Source organism: Vanessa cardui, chromosome 7 (assembly GCF_905220365.1).
Source record: "Vanessa cardui chromosome 7, ilVanCard2.1, whole genome shotgun sequence".
In the NCBI taxonomy this organism is placed as follows: Eukaryota; Metazoa; Arthropoda; class Insecta; order Lepidoptera; family Nymphalidae; genus Vanessa; species Vanessa cardui.
In genome coordinates, this window is record NC_061129.1 from 8,187,974 (window position 1) to 8,206,886 (window position 18,913).

General features: G+C 31.9%; 1 protein-coding gene across 4 annotated transcripts in view; it reads left to right on the top strand.

Annotated features, from left to right (window-relative positions):
- The window catches only part of LOC124531375 (tensin-1), a 96,558-nt gene that overhangs the window by 472 nt on the left and 77,173 nt on the right, over window positions 1-18,913 (top strand). The window contains exon 1 of one of the 4 annotated variants that reach the window (XM_047105931.1): window positions 2,225-2,430. The exons of 1 other annotated variant lie outside the window; for it this stretch is intronic. In XM_047105931.1, the coding sequence (XP_046961887.1) occupies window positions 2,353-2,430 (78 nt within the window). In that variant the 5' untranslated portion in view covers window positions 2,225-2,352. Of the gene's footprint in view, window positions 1-2,224; window positions 2,431-4,940; window positions 5,258-18,913 lie in introns of those variants that run through there. 2 more of the 4 variants (XM_047105930.1, XM_047105932.1) reach the window with 2 other exon arrangements.

Consider the following 18,913-nt stretch of genomic DNA (forward strand, 5'->3'; position numbering starts at 1 on the left):
TACCTTTAAATTGTTGTTAGTACTGACATTTGATTCCTTTTATCGGTTGATATTGTAGCAATATAAAATACAATACAATTCTATAGGTCTAGCTAGTCATGGTAAATAAAAATCGTAAGTTAGTGTGAAACTGAAGTTATTAATTGATCTACATACTTTGTTAGCATATTCTGATGTAGGTTCTATATTTGATGTGCGTGAATGTTAATTGAGAGTTATTAGTGAATGTAGCATCCATGCTCAGTCCATAGCTAAGGTAAATTAATTGTCGAGGTCAAACAAAATGTTCTGTAATTGCTCTAAATTCATGTTAAATATCTAGCATATTCAGATATAGTTTCGGTGTATAGCTATGTACATACAATATGTGTATGTATTTATAAATTACAGAGGTAAAACAGAAAATAAGTATATAAGGTAAACTATACGGTGCAATATAATTACAACAACAACAGCGATTTAAATTGCTATTGGAACAATTGCGCTTTGCAAATGTTCCTTAAGTCAAAAACATTCTCTACTTTATTACAATTTGTAGCGAAATTGTGATTAATGAAATATCCTACGTAGTAACTCTAATATTTTCGGACAAGGAGATACATTGTTTTCGAATAAAATTACACCATCTAAAATTTAAACAAACGCTTTTTTAAAAATAACTCGTTGAGATAAAAACCTTATTTAATTTATGAGCGGTTACATCATAACAGCTAGTTTAGCTGATGAGCAACCAGTCTATGGTTCGCTCATGGAGTAGACCTTATTAGGTAAATGCGATAATTGATGAAACGTATATGAAACAATAAGAATCTCATCTGTAACCATGGTAGAGTTCTGTTGGTAACTTATTATGTTCAGCTGATTCGAATAATTAATTATCTATATATTATTATAGTATCATTTAGATTCCTCTTGAAATTATAGAGCTATCTTAAAAATAACGTATTAGTATACACACAAGTCAAGGTCAGAATTGTGCACTAAAGACGCAGTTTGAAGACCATAAACAAACGATAACCATATTTTTTTATCCATTTGTCATTTACTAAGTTACACATTTTTAGAAATATCTTCTATCAAACCTCTTATCGAACTGTTTTATGTAAAAAAACCGTACCTATTCTTGCTTTGCTCATCCATTTTTTCTGTTTTATTAGTGTTTTTTTTATAAGATTTGCAACAAAAGTATATATATTAAGCAACATAAAACTCCGAAGTATATAGTCCTACTATATACTTTTTAGTTTTATTTCGAAAGAAAAACGACACTCAAATCAAGCACCGAAAAAATTCTACGTTTTGGCATTGGATAATATCGATCGACCTTAGTTTAATTCCATAATTTAAAAAAAAATTACTGTGTTCTACATTAGTAAGGTTAGATAAAAATAAATAGGCAATATATATTTATAGTATCCAGGGAGATACTGTGAAATTGTTCATTTGTTTCTTTTCTTCTGTATGCTTTCAAAAACTACTATTCTGATAGGAAAGAAAGAAAATTATCTATTCAACTTTTCTTTCTTTCTAACGTCACGGGTGTGCTTCGGTTTCGAAGATGAATTTCTTAGATTGGATTGAAACAGTATTTAGTTTTGTTCACAAAAAGAGATTTATGTCATAGAACGGAGTGAGGTAGGCCGTAGGATAATAATTTAATGGATCGATTGGATTAGGCGCACAACCCCAAGTAGCAAACATGAGCAAAACATATTTATAAAGAAAGCTATATCGATAAGATTACATTTTCAAAAGTGATATCAGTATCAAATCATTCAAACCAATCAATCGTTATTGTACAAAGCTCAGTCCCTCCAGCTTTTCTGAACCTAATATCAACGGAAACGATGGCCTACATTTCCTTTTCTTACTGTAAGTTTTAATCGTGTTATTTCCAGTAGCAGCTTTGATATTGTTTAATGACGTAAATATTGCAGTAAGAGTACATCAGCGGTTATATTCGTACCTAACGCGAACGTACATACGGTGGTTAGGCAATTGATACGTCCGTCCCGTAGTTCAAGCCGGGAGTGTTTGGGTTCTTTTATGTAGTTCACAAACGTACAGTGCACACTACATACAATACAAGTGTATAGCGGCCTGGAGTCGGCTCGGGCCTCCTAGTCCCGAGCCGCGCGGCTTACAGTTCGCACGCATGCGTACGCCTACTATCCTGTTGCACGCACGTACCCAGGAATAATCGTGTACTGCTTAATAATGATAACGTACTATATAATTATTTAATCAATCAAAATGGTCATACTCATAACATCCAACAGGTCATATTAAATCAAGTTGTGTAAATGGTCGTGTTTCTTATGAAGTGTAAAATCAGCTGTTCCTCATATCAGTATGCCCTGGACATGCCCGTGGTCCCGAGACCGCCAGCGTCCGCCCGTGGTCAGCACACCAATACAGTTTGTGTCTCAGGTTAGTTTTCTATTATATTTATAAATAACATTAGACTTAGCATTAATTTTCATACGAGTTTCTAGTTCCTGGTTTAAATTTTAATGTTTGAAACCTAAATTTTACTTTGACTTAATAGTCAAAGTAGGTTAAAAAGTGTTAAAATTATTCTTCGTGTCACGTTTTAAATATATTATTTTTCTAGCTTTCACCAACGGCTTCGTTCATCTTTTGGTCGCAATCGTCCAAAGTATAATAATAATATAGCAATCCATATAGTGTTGCCGTTATGTTCTTTAAAAATATATATTAATTACACTTAAAATCTAAACCCTTTTTTATAATATGGTATCGAACAGCAATATATGTACATATATCTGTTCGATATATTTAATACTCTTCGCGCGACAATCGTCACGAGATAATCTTGGTCAGGAATAATTCTGTAGATTGTGTATAATGGATTTTGAGTATCGTATGCATGTTAATGATATATACACATAAAAGTGTTGATTATACGCTAGGAATGTGTACGTATGGATAATGGACTAATATGTATTTATTTAAAATGTTTCGAAGGGGATGATTACGACTACAGATAATATATGTACAGCTTAAATAAAGGATTATTCAAATTTATATTATGGCTTTTCTATCCGTACCAAAGTTAATCATTTATTCAATTGTCAATTTAAAAATTCAAACTGCCTCTAATGAGATTTTTAATTTAAAACAAAAATATTTGACATTATAGTGATTAGTTAATATATGCTTTTTGGTACTTCATTAGTAAATGAATAATATATTCTAAGGTTGTCTTTTATTGGTCTATTGGATAAATTAAACTATATCCTGGGTTTTGGGCTTGAACCCCGGGTTGGGCTGGTAAAAAAGTTATTGGTTTTTTATCACAAAATACCCTCCCGTTTCTAGGAAAGCACGTAGAGCTATTGATCCTGCTTCTGAACTCTATTGGGCCGTGTAGAATTTGTCAATCACAGTTGCCAACGCTACCGGGTTCGTTTAGGACGACATCCGCACCATCGTTACCGCCACCACTTAGATATTTATTACGAAAATATCACCATCTCTATCACATCACGAACGATTCTTTTCATGTAATACTGACATTTACACAATTATATGAATGAAAAAATTAGTTTTTGACGTGTCTTAAATTAAATGATTATGATTATTTTATAAATCTGAAATAATATCAACACGGAAAAAGTGTACTTTTGTTGTTATGTTTTGGTTTTCCACACATTACAAAAACTATCTTAATGTTTTATTGTCACCTTATTTACAAATCCGCAAATGACTCACAGCGCTCGCAATTTTTTACGAACTAAAAATTAAAGACAGTTTAAAAAGTATGGCTTGAAAAACTAAGAAACGAAAATATTTTTGTTTGTCCTACGTGAGCGCGCATTATTCCTGCCAGTATTTTGCCTCATACATATATCAAATATATCACAGAAAGGATTATTTTTTTGGTAAATACAAATATAATTCTATAATATATATATTATAAGTACACATCCTATAAGTATGTAATATATATATAACTGTCTTAAATTTTGGTTTGTAAAAAAATGCGAGCGCTATGAGTCATTTGCGGATTTGTAAATAAGTTGACAATAAAGCATTGAGATAGTTTTTGTAGTGTGTGGAAAACCAATACATAATAACAAAAGTACACTTTTTCCGTGTTGATATAATACATAACTCGAAGACGTGTTGATATATACATAACTCGAAGACGTGTTGATATATACATAACTCGAAGACACAGGACAAGATCGTTATTTCGTTAATGTAGAGGCGTAGAATTTTTTTTTTTATTTAAGTGAATTCAAACACTCTTTCAATGTTGAACTTCATGAAATCGAGCCGTTCAGAATTCTTGTAAAGAAAACAAGACAAGTAAATATGGCCATATACGATTAGACTAACCTATAAATATGGTAATATTTATTCGCGGTAGAAGCCGCAACGAGTAGAGCTCCTATGACATAAATATACATGTTAGGACTCTAGCCAAGCCCGCCAGGGTAGGTACCGATAACCCATCTTATATTCTTCTATCAGACAGAAATACTTAGTATCACTGTGGCCCGATTTTGGCAGGGAGAGAGCCAGTGTATTCACAGGTACAAGAGACGTAATCTTAGTTCTGTAAGTTGGTCGCGCATTGGAAATGTAACGAATAATTTATATTTCTTACAGAGCCAATATCTATGTACGGTGGTCAGGTGGATTATTTGCCAGTTCGCCTACGTATATAGTAAAAAATATTCTACGATAAGTTCAAATTTTATTTAATAAATTTTCTAGTAAAATGGTAATATATAATATAATAATTAATTTATTTTTAATATGTTATTGCGATATTACTATGTATGGATTGGTAATTTAATACATTTATCTTTGTAAAATAACCTGCCTAGATGGTTTTACTAGTGGATCGTAGAACCTTTTTTTGTGATGGTCTCTGATGAGAGCGAATCAGCTGCTATGTGCACCTCAGTTGTGTGGCGGCGGAGCTCGGGGACGCTCGTTAACGTAGATTGTAAAAATTCTTCGCCAGAACCGCTTCAAAACCTTTTTACAAGTGAATTTTACTTTTTTCTACGAGACTCCACATTTAAATAATATGAATAATAGAAACAAATTTCGGTTCTTGTTTTCTATGAATTAAATGTGTTCCGTGAAAATGGAGGCAAAATTTTCGACTTATTATTTCAGCGTGTGAAAATGAATAAAAATGCCTTGGAATTGTTTCTGGGGATACGAGTCTCCGCCGCCACTTTGTCGCGTGAGTGGACCATTGCATTTTATAAATCAGGTACATATTTTAGAACGATATTTATATTTTATAGTATATAATAATATTGTAGCAGTAATAACTACGTGTATTTTACAAGAGTGGGTGAACCAATCATTACGTTTCAGTGTTATTCTATCGATATATTAAAACAATTTCATATCAAATATATTTTTTCTCCAAAGCTGCGATTAAATATATTTTTATTAAAATCGTTTAAGTTTTAAAACATTCATTTATACTAATTTTCAGACGTCGATTACGTCAGAAAATTAGTATAAATGAATGTTTTAAATGTGTTAAATCGAAATGAAATTATTTCGAGGAAAATTGATTTGATTATTATAGTTTGTTATTATTTGACGTGGTTTTTGTATGTTTATATGTTTGGCATATTTTTTCAATGGTTAAGGCATGCAATTCACAGGAATTAAAATATATTTCATTTACAATTACCTGTGATATATTTTCCGTATATTTCGAGTGGTACGAGTATGTGCAAGTTTCGATAGATACCACTCACTCATCATGTGTTCTACTTGTACCTAAGCAAGCCAGTCTAACAAGCCACATAACATCTTAGTTATGTGGAAATAATTAATATTTCTTACAGTACCAATGTTTGTGGGCCGTGATGACCACTTACTATTGATGGACCATTTTCAAGTTTGCCTAAAGATAAAAAATTGTTATGAATAAGAGGTTAGGCACGTAACAATTTTTTTCTTATCAATAAATGGAAAGATATGAATCGCATTGTTTGTATACAAAGGGTTCCAAAAGAATGTACGAGTATAAGCCCTTCTTCTCACGCCAGTATTTCGCCTTAACGAAGACAATGACATATAATTGATCCTCGGTGACTTATATCGGCGGATATGTTTCTTCAATTGGGCCAAGAGTAATTTTCCGATTATCCTTGTGATCGTTACAAACGCGTAACATACTTACGTTTCTATTCATCTTTATGCCAAAGTAAACATTTATACTATTTTACTTTTAAACATTTAGATATTTTGTGAATGAGAAATGAGAATGAATCGATTTATAAAATAAATACTCGAATACTTTAGCTTCTTCAAAACTGCAATTTACCAAAAGCGTTTTTTAACGAGAATTTTAAATTGAATTATAATGAATATAAATTGAATTTAAAATGAAATTAGAAGAAGAATTTTATCTAATAATAATAATAAGATGAAATGATAACACATATTTTGGAATTGTCAACTCGATTTAAATTGGATACAATTTGAAATAACATTTTAAACAATAATTTCTCTCGAGAAATATTGTTTTCTTGAATTAGAAGCAGTAGCCGTTATATAGTTACGTGTCGTTGATATCAATAACGATACTATTATTACATGCAAACATTGTTATCGCAATATAAATCTTTTATAATAAGGCTGCGGTTTGGATAGATGCGGTGAAAAATATTTATATACAAATGACATAAAAATATATCTGTTGCTCTATAATTATTGAGCGTGTTCCATATGATTTACCGTTTAAAAACGATGTAGGTTAAAATTAAACATTTTAAAATGTATATTTTTTAATATTATGCATTTAAATTTCTGCAGTGATAATCAGTGTGTATTTTAGTGGATATCGGTTTCTGTTTACACTTGAATCTTGCAAAGGTTATCATCAGGTAAAATTGCAATACGTTGATGGAATTATACAATAACATATTTAATGATATCATATTAAAAGCTACGATAACGACAACCTGTTCCAATAGATGAAGGTCAAAGTTCACGTACAGCGAATATTTATTATCTTTTGTTATCAGTATACGTACTAGTAATATTAGAAAGCACGACGGAGAAAATAAAGGTGCTGATATTTAGTATTGTTTTGTATGTATGGCGTCATTAGTTTGCCTTGGCAAGTAGAGTTAACGGTAGAATGCTAATGTGGTGATGCGAGCCCGCGTCCGTTGTCACATGCGTACACGCAGAACTAAGGTTCCCGAATAGTTGCGTAAGAACCAGTGCACCGCCTACAAGCCCCGGTCGGTGTCGATGGCTCAGCGGGCAAACACTATTCCAAGTTCAGTGTCACAACGCAAACGAATTTCTCATTATTGGATAGCTATGTAACCTCTTTGAGAATAACTGCTGCTATGTTTTTAGGTCGAATGTGTCGGTTGTTTTATGACCTTTATGCAAATTAAAGAGCTCAATGTAAATTAGCACTCATTACTGTTCGTTGTATTTTCTAATAGAGGATTGTACACATACATAGGAGTAATATGTGTTGTGAATACGTTTTTGCTTGAAGACTAATGTTTGTTCGGGACGCTGAATGAAGGATGATATAAAGAGAATTAGTAATATAAAGTTATCATTGTATTTGATTATTTGCCTATGTGCTATCCAGGCTCATGAGTTAATTAAGAGCATATGTACGTTCATGAGGCTGTGTGCCTCAACGTTGCGGACAAAAGGCCTTTCAATGGGCGGTGCTTTTGACGTGTCCAAGCAATTAGCTGATACATATGCCCGTAGTCATTGTTCGCTGTTAGACAGGTTATCACATATATTAAAATAATTAAATTCAGTACTCAAAATGAAACTCTTGTATATATTGTACTGTATAAGAAACTTTCAATAAAATTTGTTATAATATATGATGTTGATGGTTTGGTTTTTGCATTTCAAATATTAGGACTTAGGAGTAATAGTGAAAAATTTTTTAAAAAGTATAACAACTTTGCTTATTGCTACTGCTGTGATAAGAATTCTGATTCATCTTTCAGAGGAACGGAAATGCAATTCTACGGGAAATTCTGTCAACATTCCGCATAGTCTTAATTTTTATAATAGACGTTCTTAATTTCTATAAACCTCAATGTAAATAATAATCTTTCATGTTTGTCTGTTAATGTATAATGAAATATTTAGTATTTAAGTTTTAATATGAACAATGTTCTGATAACAATGAGTAGTGGGCAGTAGAACGTTTGAACGATGTCGGTATCTTTGAGAACGGATATACTCGATGATTTACGATACATTCCTTAAAGACAGACCTTCCAAGATTCAAAGCTGCGCCTGCGCCGTACCGAATACGATGGGAACGAGATTAATCCACATTCGTTTGGTGACTGACAAACCTTTTTGTCACACTACTCAACCATTGTTTGGATTCTTTGAGCCGAGCTGCTTAGATGTTTTAGTTATGCATTAGTCAGCAATTAAGTATAAAAGATAGAACTAATGTGACTAAACCGTCTGCTAAGAGTTTTATTGCATTTTAGGTTATTCTTAGGCAATTAAAATTAACTGGACATATTTGCAGTTAACAAAAACAAGTCTTCGTATAAAAGCAATATTGGCAAAATACCAAACAATATTTTGATACTTAGATAGAATACTTCGTTAAATATATTTGTAAAAAATTAAGCCATGCCACAGATACCCCCCACGTAGAATGACTCGTTATTAGTTGTTATGGGGCCGTTAGTAATCTTAAAGAGAGACAACTTTATTTTACTCTATCTTAACATATCAAAATTTATATAATCCAGTTAAAACTGGTTGAACATATTAAAAACGTAAATGAAACACAGTTTCAGTAGCGTATGTTTCGATCTAAATACGTAATTGTTATTGCGGCCGGATATTGCACAGTACAGGAACTGCCTAAAGCGCGTTGAGAGCTGACCGGAAGTGGAGTTGAAGGGGGCAGCTCGCAGGTACTTAGCGATGCCTCTAATGAACAGAGCAGGAGCGGCTTCATTATGAATAATGCGCAATCGGTACTTACTCGTATGTACAAACTGCGAGCGTTCAATTACCAGTAGCTGAAGCGATTTGTTCAAAGAAACCGATTATGTTTTTAGAATGTACCGTAATGAATTAGGTATTTATAATATCATTTATAAATTTAGGTGGGTTCCGTGTTACGTTTTAAAAAAAAATGTATTTATAAATAAACTTGCAAATAAAATTCTAAATTATTAAATTATTCTACATTATTCTAACTCGTAGGTATAATGCGCAATATTCTATTAATTTAAGGTTTCCATTACATACTGATATTTTTGAATACATTGCCGTAACTCATCTCGTCACGCTGTGTAATTCAGTATAGAATTACTAATATGTATTAGATTTCATCGCTGAAATTTTAACTCTGACCGCAAACATCATGTCTTTGCAAAAAATATCACGCTCCGCGAAACATGCCGGCCAGCTGTCAACCCGCGCTTCGATGCTGAGTAAAAAACTTATTACCGACCTCTGTGGAATGAACAATTCTCGAAAATTCGATTTGATTGTAAATAGGATTGACTTCTTAAAAGCTACATAAAACTCGAATTGTTCTTGGCCATTAATCAAATTTGGTTTGAATGGAAGTCATAAAATAAAATTTATTCCCTTATTGGTGCATAAACAGGAGACTAAAAATAGCTACGACCACCTGGTGCACTCTGCTTTAAAGTTAAGAGTGCAGTAACATAATTTATGAGACTTAAACTCGATACAATGTAACCGCAAAATAACCCTTGACTATTTTTTCTAGTGAACAAATTGTCCCGCGTGGTGAAGTCAAGAGACGCTCTGGCACAAAGAGTTGTTTTACCTTTAAAAGGGGAATATAACACATTGGTACGACCCTCGTGAAAATAAACGAGAAGTAAAATCTATTCACCGCACAACACAAATACAAAATGTAATGTAAACACTTCAATGGTAATACTTCAAATAGCAACTAATATATTTATAACTTCTTACGTCGTGTATAATCTTATTTCACCGAAATTTAATTATGCGCTATATATGGAATTTACTGATTATTTATCCTTATCTTTAAGCTTAATGACTTATAACATATATATTTATATTAGGTATATTTATCTTGACACTTGTTTACAAGTTTAATCTAAATGAAGTTCAACAATTGCATGTAAATAATGTATAAAACGGACAAGCTTCGCCGCGTGGGAGGTCTTACTGGATGTCAATCAGATTTTCTATATGAATTAAGTCGAACGAATTCCCTTTGAGATAGTATCTTTCTTTCTAACTATATTGAAAGAACATATTCTCGCCCATGGTAATAAAAGAAATAAATACATTTTAAAATACATTATTTCCGAGTTTTGTTAATTAAGTACTTATATAAATTTAAAAGTGTCCAGAGGTTCAGTAAGGGAAATATCTATGCTTAAAAGTTAAGTTACACGTAATTAATTTTCATTAAAGCAAATTTTAATAAGACTCATAAGCTCACATTTATCTTTTTTAATAGAAGCTAGCGGACCGTTTCGGTTAGATTAAAGCATACGATAACAGTTTTGTAGCAGTAATTTTCGTTGATTACAAAAGGGTGAAACGCACAGATTACGCAGCATAAATAAAAAATAGCAAATTGAAACAGGGTGCTTAAGTAAATTGCGACCGCGTGCGAAACCGATATACATATAAGAGGTTATGTTAATAAATTAAATAAAGGAGGAATTTAAAATGATTAAAATATTAATCGCTTTTAAGTAAAGGTTTGTTGGACATAAAATAAATATCTTATATAATAATAATGCAAACACAAAGTTAGAAGTGTAATGTAATAGAGACGATATTTATCGAATGTTTTTATCACCACTGGAACTAAATAGTGACATGAAGTAATTATAGGATACTCCTTAGGGTCTCCTCGATAGGCGTCGGGCGTGACTTATTGACGCGATGACAGCGTAGCTATCGTCAGCGTTTTCTATTCGCTTCAATCGTTGACACCAATTAACTTGTCACTGCTAAACATAAATGAGCAACCATAATCTATAATACTTTGGTACGAAAATAGTGTATTGAAATAAATAAAAAAAAATGCTTTGATGTTTTTTATAATCATTCTTCTTTAATCCTTTGTAATTTTAAACTAAATGAAACGAAAGAAATATATTTTAATTTCATTTCTATCGTGTGAGAATTGTACACAAAAAAAATTGTTTTTTTTTTTTTTTTTTTATCTTGGCTGTGAAAATGTAGCAGTAATATTTTATATTTAAATTAAAGTATGCAATGACAAGCTTACTGTAAATTTCGCTTAGATTATGATTATGGAAACACAACGATTACGATATTAAAGCTGACTTTAACAGGTATTACAGCGTGTTTCCTTTGCTTGAATTACAAACAAATGACAATTTTTTGTGCACTATTACGTATTTTTGGGGATTGTTTAATATTTATACTTACATGAAATGTTTATAAAACTTGACGATACTTTTGTCATAATTAAAAATATTAAGTATTTCCCAGTCCATAGACTAAATATTGTCTGTTTATGAAAAATAATTAAAAAAAATTAGTTATTTAGCTGTATATAAAATGTTTTTTTTAATGGAAACGAAAGTGTTCTCAGGTTAAAAAAATATATGAAAGGAAATGTAAGACACAAGTCGTTGTAAATATTAGAAACTATAGAATTTAATGTTGTCTTAAATTTTCGCGATGATTACACATTTAAATAAAACTATTTATAACGGATGAATCGCGTATATTAATTATTTTTAAACATCCCGACGTTTCGAGCACTTTGCAGTGTTCGTGGTCACGGGCAGACTAAGATGACATTTGTCTATTTGAAGAACAAAGGAAATATTATTAACAACTACCGCCAACGATTTCTCAATTGATATCTTGAGTAACGTTCCGGTTGCACGCAGAAGGCACTAACTGTATCTCTAGGTCTTGCAGTCTGTTGGATTTGAGATTTTAAATTTTTAATAAGTGGATCCCAGGTGTTAGAAAGTCTCCAACCATCTTCTCTATTGAAGTTCGGATGTTTTTGAATTTCAATAGCCTCGCGTATCATTCTAGGAATGAATCTGTGTTCTCTTGCGAGGATCTGTGGTTTATCAAATCGGATAAAATGGTTAGGTTTATCCAGAGCATGTTCACAGACTGCAGACTTAGAAGAACGCCTATTTTTGACATCTCCTATATGTTCCTTGACCCTGGTACCGATACTTCTCTTTGTTTGGCCTATGTAAGATAAACCACACTCACATTCAAGTTTATATACTCCTGCAGTTTGTAAAGGAATATTACTCTTGATAGGTCTCAAGAACTGGCTCACTTTCTTATGAGGCTTGTAAACGGTTTTAATTGAAGCTCGCTTCAAGATGTTGCCAATCCTGTCTGTAACTCCCTTCACATATGGTAGAAATGCAGGTTGTCGCTCAACTGTGGGTGGCTTGATACGGCTTCTGCGATGCTGGCGAGGCACGGGCAGCTTGTTCTGGTGGAGTGCAAGCTTGACCTGACGTAGCTCGTCCTCTAGGTGTTCAGCATCGCAGAGATGGTGGGCTCTCTGAAACAAAGATTTGCCAACGGTAGCTAACTGGCTAGGGTGGTGGTGCGAGTCACCATTGAGGTATTTGTTGGTGTGTGTGGGTTTCCTATAAACTGTGTGACTTAATGTATTGTCAGGATTCTTGATAATAAGGATGTCAAGGAAAGCTAAAGAATTATTTGCCTCTAATTCCATAGTAAATTGAATGTTTTTATTTATAGAATTAAGATGTACTAAAAATGCAGATGTCAGATCACTAGGTAATATTGTGAAAGTGTCATCTACGTACCGTTTATAAAACCTAGGTGTTATAGGTCCGGAGCGAAGAGCCCTCTCCTCCAGGTCTTCCATGAATAAATCGGCGACCACGGGGGATACTGGAGAACCCATGGCTACCCCGTCAACTTGTACATAGAATTCATCATTCCACAATAAATAACCAGATGTGAGGCAGTGATGTAACAGCTCTGCATATTCAATAGGCATGTTGTGTGTCTGTAGTTTCCTCTTGACAATTTCGATGCAGTCTTGTATGGGTAAGCAGGTAAACAATGACTGGACATCAAAACTAACCATTGTCTCGTTGTTGGTTAATTTAAGGTCTTTGATTTCACCAACAAACTGGTAAGAATCCTTGACATACGCCGCAGTGTGTCCTCGGAGGGGTGATAGTGTCCTTGCTATGTGTTGAGCCAATCTATATGTTGGTGTATCGATTTGGCTTACAATAGGACGCAGCGGAGCACCAGTTTTGTGGATCTTAGGTAACCCATACAGTTTTGGAGGCTTTGCTTCGTAGGCACGAGTGATTTTTTATCCAGATTTAGTTTTTCTTGATGTTTTGATATTAATGCGGATGTCTTTTTAAGAATGTTATTAGTAGGGTCTTTAGTTACTTTTTTATAAGTTTTTACATCCGATAAAATCGCGGAAATTTTCTGGTTATAATCACACGTATCCATCACAACGGTCGCGTTTCCCTTATCTGCTCGGAGGACTGTAATGTCTTTATTGTTGCGTAAAAGTAGAATTTCCCTAGGAGGTTACTCTTGAACGTGATTGTTGAATAGGTAGTACGTAAATATGTAAAAAAAACGGTAAGTTCGTTCATTCCATAAATCAGTCTATTGATGCGAAACAATACGAATGTTAACAAAAGTTTCTGTCGTTTGTCAAAAACTCGAACGAAAAAACACAAACGAAATCACGTAGTAAGTAAATAATTTACCTATGATTGACTTATTTTACCTGAGCCTACTATATTCTGTAAAAAGGCCCTTAAATGTCCAACCGTTGGGCAATTGTTTTAACGTGGCAGAATTCAACAAATGTGCAGCATCCGTCGTGATTCTTCGCCATTGTTTCCTTAATCTAAGAAGGAGAATTATATCCCAAAATTAAGCACATTAGCACTTTGTGGTACTCACATGCCTAGACTTTAATCTGTGTTTTATTCAATGGCAAGATTATTACAGTAAATTATTATATACCTACTAGCAACCCGCACCGGCTTCGCTCATGTACTTACTTGGTATGTATTGTTACATTATAACCAAATTACATAAAATCATTATAAATTGTAGCCTATGTGTTATTCTCATGAACCTATGTTACTGTTAAATTTCATCCAAATCCGTTCTGTAGTTTTCATCCTCATGAACTTTAGCATTATAATATTAGTAGGATAAATTTTAAGAACAGCTTATTATTTTACTTGAACATATCACCATTCTCAACTTCGATACTATAAAAAATCAATTAACATTTAAATTACCCTTGACGCTTTGCTTTAGCGAATTAGAATTTGTAATACACTACCTACATAAATATAATAATGAAATTTAAATTAAGTTTAAGTGCGATTAAAACGCAAACTGAAAGACACAAAAGTTATTTCGAACTAGAGAGGCTAATGTTGCGTTATTACGAAATACAATACCGTCTCGCACTAATCCGATTAACTTCGTTTTAAAATGCTCCGTAACACTACCTTTTGACTGTGGTGCATAATTTAAGAATGCTAAGAGAGCCACTTAGTTTGAGAACATGAGTTCATCTCTATGTTAAGTGATAACTGTTTTAAATCTCTTTTTCAATATCAGCAATTAAATAAATATGTATGAAGTATTTTGATCATAAATCCTTTACCCTTAAGTAAAGAAAATGCAAATTGTACTCTAAAACGCAATAATAATATTTTGCTTATCATTTTATTTTTATCTTAATGACAAAAATAATATTGAATGTGAAATCTTTATTTAAATAATAATCGTTATTTATATAAAATAATCGCCGTATTTAAGATTAACGAAACGAAAATGAAAGTACTATTCATATAAGTATATATGTATATATATATCTATATCTAAAATGTATTAAGACATTATACTTCGTTCTATTAGTTGTGATAAGACGCGGTAGATATTTGTAAGGAAGTCATTAATTCAAAACTTGTTTATGTTATGATAATATTCGTCAATTATTCAGACAAATGACAAAAAGACCACTCATGGCTCATTTAAGGCATCTTTTATGTTTGCATGAAAAAGGCATTGTCTTATTGTTATGGCACGTCGGTCTTCTCATAAAGCCGAATTTAGAAACAAAATGTTTTCCCTAATCGGTAGCGTGACCCGAGACGCAAGGATTTAGGTATTCTTGTGCTACATTTATTTTATAATAAATTCATGGTTTGAAAACATTTATACAAATGTTGAGATTATTAACAGAGTATGTAATATGTATAGCTTTTAAGCGAGTGGTCACCCTTCAAACTGGAACACAACAATACTGAGTATTGCTACTCCGCGGTAGAATAAACGAAGTGTGGGTAGCCATCCAGCAGGGGCTGTCATAGCATAACCACTAAGTAAATTGGTGTAGTAGTTATACATACATAATTTCATAATAGTTCTTATACAATAGGTATATCTTGTTAATTCAGTTATTAAATTCAAGTCGTCTTTTGTGATACTTGAAATATTAAATTTTATAAAGTTTTTGTTAAGTTTAATTTTTTTTCATTATCTAACGTTTTATAAAATACAAAACAAAATAAACAATACATGCAGGAGTTGAATGTAATCGCCGCGTCTATAAAATTTTAAATTTCTGAGAAAAATACTAAAATATTTAAATCAATTATTATTTTAATGTACTTAACATAGTGATTTTTGGCATGTAGTATTCCTAATATCAACTAGGATATACTTTAATAATAATAAACATTTATACAGACACAAAACTAGATGTAATAAAGTACCCAAACTATACACGTATTTAAATAAATATTTAAAAGCTACGAAAAATAAATTTACCAACAAGGAATACGAGAAATGAAAGTGCTTGTAAAATACAATGGAAAGTTACATATTGGTATGTTCTTGTACGTCGTCGTAAATAACTAATGAATATTTAAGAACGCATTTTAAAGGCGTTTATCTATAAAATTGCGTAAGGCGCTTCGAGTGTGCCATACACGAGTGTATGTGCGTATGATGTCACGGTGGTTTCAACACTTAGCAAACAAAGCGCGAAACAGCCTCGCACAGTGCCATTGTGCTCTCATTTCCAGAACAAACAATTAATGCTATGTACATTCGGGCTTCCAAATTCACCGTAACAACATTTTTCATTTAATCGACTGGACATTTATTCCCTAAATTTTTCTCAACAATCGACGCTCATTAAGCGGTGAACGCATCTTTTACTCGGCCCCTATAAATAACTAGTCAAGATTTAATTTAATTGAAACACGCCATGAAATGCAACTCTTAACGAAGATAAATAGAATTTTGATTAAAACTTTTGTCGTTAACTAACGTCGGTATATCAATCTTAAAAATACCTAGCTTTATGTGTATTGTACCAATTTATTTGGTTTTTTATTCACAATTTCATTTTGATAAATTAAATATTGATTTATAATAAATATGGAATTACTATTGAATTTATTTATTGGTCGTTAATCTTGCGTCTAGTTTAAAAGGTTTTATTGAATTCAGGCGTAAGGAAGACGGCAGTGTTATAATCCTGTACCACAGTAAGCACGTAAAGCCATCTTTGAAAATTTTGTATTAGGTATATTGTATCATCAAACAGATAAACTTGGGGCTCATTTTTTCTGTGCCTTGGTTAAACTCTAACTTTCGTAAATTGAGAGGAGGGCTAAGTCCACTGTAATGGGTTTTTACATGCTATTGCTTCTATTTTATATACACATTGTAGTATTAAATTATGAGGTTGTAACTTATAGTAAGTTTAGATAATCCATTAGCGGTTAGTCGTAGTATTGACGTATAATATTGAATCGAATGACAATTCACGTGTATTCGTAAATAATATTGAGAAGCAAACAAACACGACGGTTACGGTTGCTTTATTTGCGGTACGGGTGGTCTTGAAATGAAAATATTTTGTCGACGATAAACTTATTAGCGGGCTTCATATTGGTAAAAAGAGAATTAGTCGAATACAGTAAAAATACTTGCGCTCGAGTTTTACTGTTATTATTTCGCAAGCAGATGTTGGTTAACATCTGTATCAACAGCTGTATGAGTTTGATTACATTACCAGGAGCATATGAGAAAATCTTTTAAAATATAGCTATGAGATGTTTCTGTAAATTGAATGGTCGGGATATTGAATATCAATCTATTATGTACTATTTGTCAAGTGGAACTTATTTGACTTCGGAATCGTTTCATTTTTAAACAATAAATAACTTTTAAAAATGACAAAATCTGTACGCTAAAATCAGCCTTAATATTTTTTCTTATGACTTACAGTGCCCCAACAAATTTCAGTACAAAAATTATTATTTTCCTTTACGTATTTTAGACCAGAGCGTTCGTAGATTTTTCAATTTCAGGTTGTATTTATAATACCTATACTATGACCTTCTATGGCTCTTTTTATTAATTTTACGTATTATGAGTAATAATTTAAATAATTTATATGTGTTTGCTTGTTTGGCATATACAGTTGAAATCTGCCAACTAAGTGTTAGTTTTTATTTATTACATACGTATCATACATTTATTCAATCAATATACATATATTCATTAATAATTATCTTATTAAAAAAATAATGTATATGCTTTTATAATACCAGAAATAGAAACATGTACGAATACTATGTGTGTTCCGATTATTATAAATTAATGTGTATATTTATATTTGGTTTAGGATCATTTTCGTGTCTTTGCAAACTAAGACTTCCTTTATGACTTAAATTAGACTTTCACTTCACCTTATATAGATAGTATTTGTGTCATTCATCCATAATCGAAGTATTAAATAGATATGTTGACTGAACATCCTTTAGGCTACCTATAATTCAAAAATGATTGTAATAAATTCAGCCTTACACAGCGAATCAAATTAATAATTTAATACTTACTATTTTGACTATCACACCGTTATTAATGTCAAACATGTATAAAAAAAATATCGTAGAAAGGAAGGTAGACTGCACTGCAAGATATATTACATTTCGAACGTAAAATCGCAAACAACCAAGTGATTTTAAATGTTAGGTATGTATTCCTGTGCCTGTAATTAAACTGGCTCACTCATACTTTAAATTTAGATATGCATTACAGAGTATTGATTGCGAATAATTGATAAGTGAGTGGTACCTACTTACACAGAGCCTACCGCGTCGTAATATAAATTTCTAAAAAGAAAAAGGTAATCATATAAATATTTAATATTATATAAATAAAATACAATAAGTATATCTGTGTTTCATTATCGATAGTGGTACTCGTATCCTCCGCGACCTCTGTCATTTATTTTATCATCTCAAGTTCTAAGAAAGTTTCTCGGATTCAGTTGCGAAATAACTATTTATTTGTATGTGTTTATTTACACGAGCCTAGAAAATAACAATTAGTTACAAAGTTTATCCATTAACGTAATTAACTTCGTAAAGTTGGATTGTAATTTATAAAACAGTGGGGTTCGTATCTGTGCACAATAAATAGTCGTTCGTCATGCACTCGCCATAAAATTTGGGTAAAATAGAAAGTATACATTTACGTATATTAAGACATGCCGGTTTTAACCCATAATATTTTAATGATATTTTTATATGACAAAGTTATCAGGCATGAATAAAGTAAAATAATAGAACCAAAACACAACGTAACATCACGATTAAAAAGCGTTAAAGATGTTTATTTTTTTATTTTAATGTTACATTGTAGAAACGTAATAAAATATTTTAATACCTATAAAATATAACAACAATTTCTTGCTACATTATTTCCTTAGCCTAAGATAAAGTGTTTTTTTTTTATTATAAAATTACTGATTTATTAGTTTTATTTTGTTTTGTCAAAATTTTGGCTTTACAATTTTCGT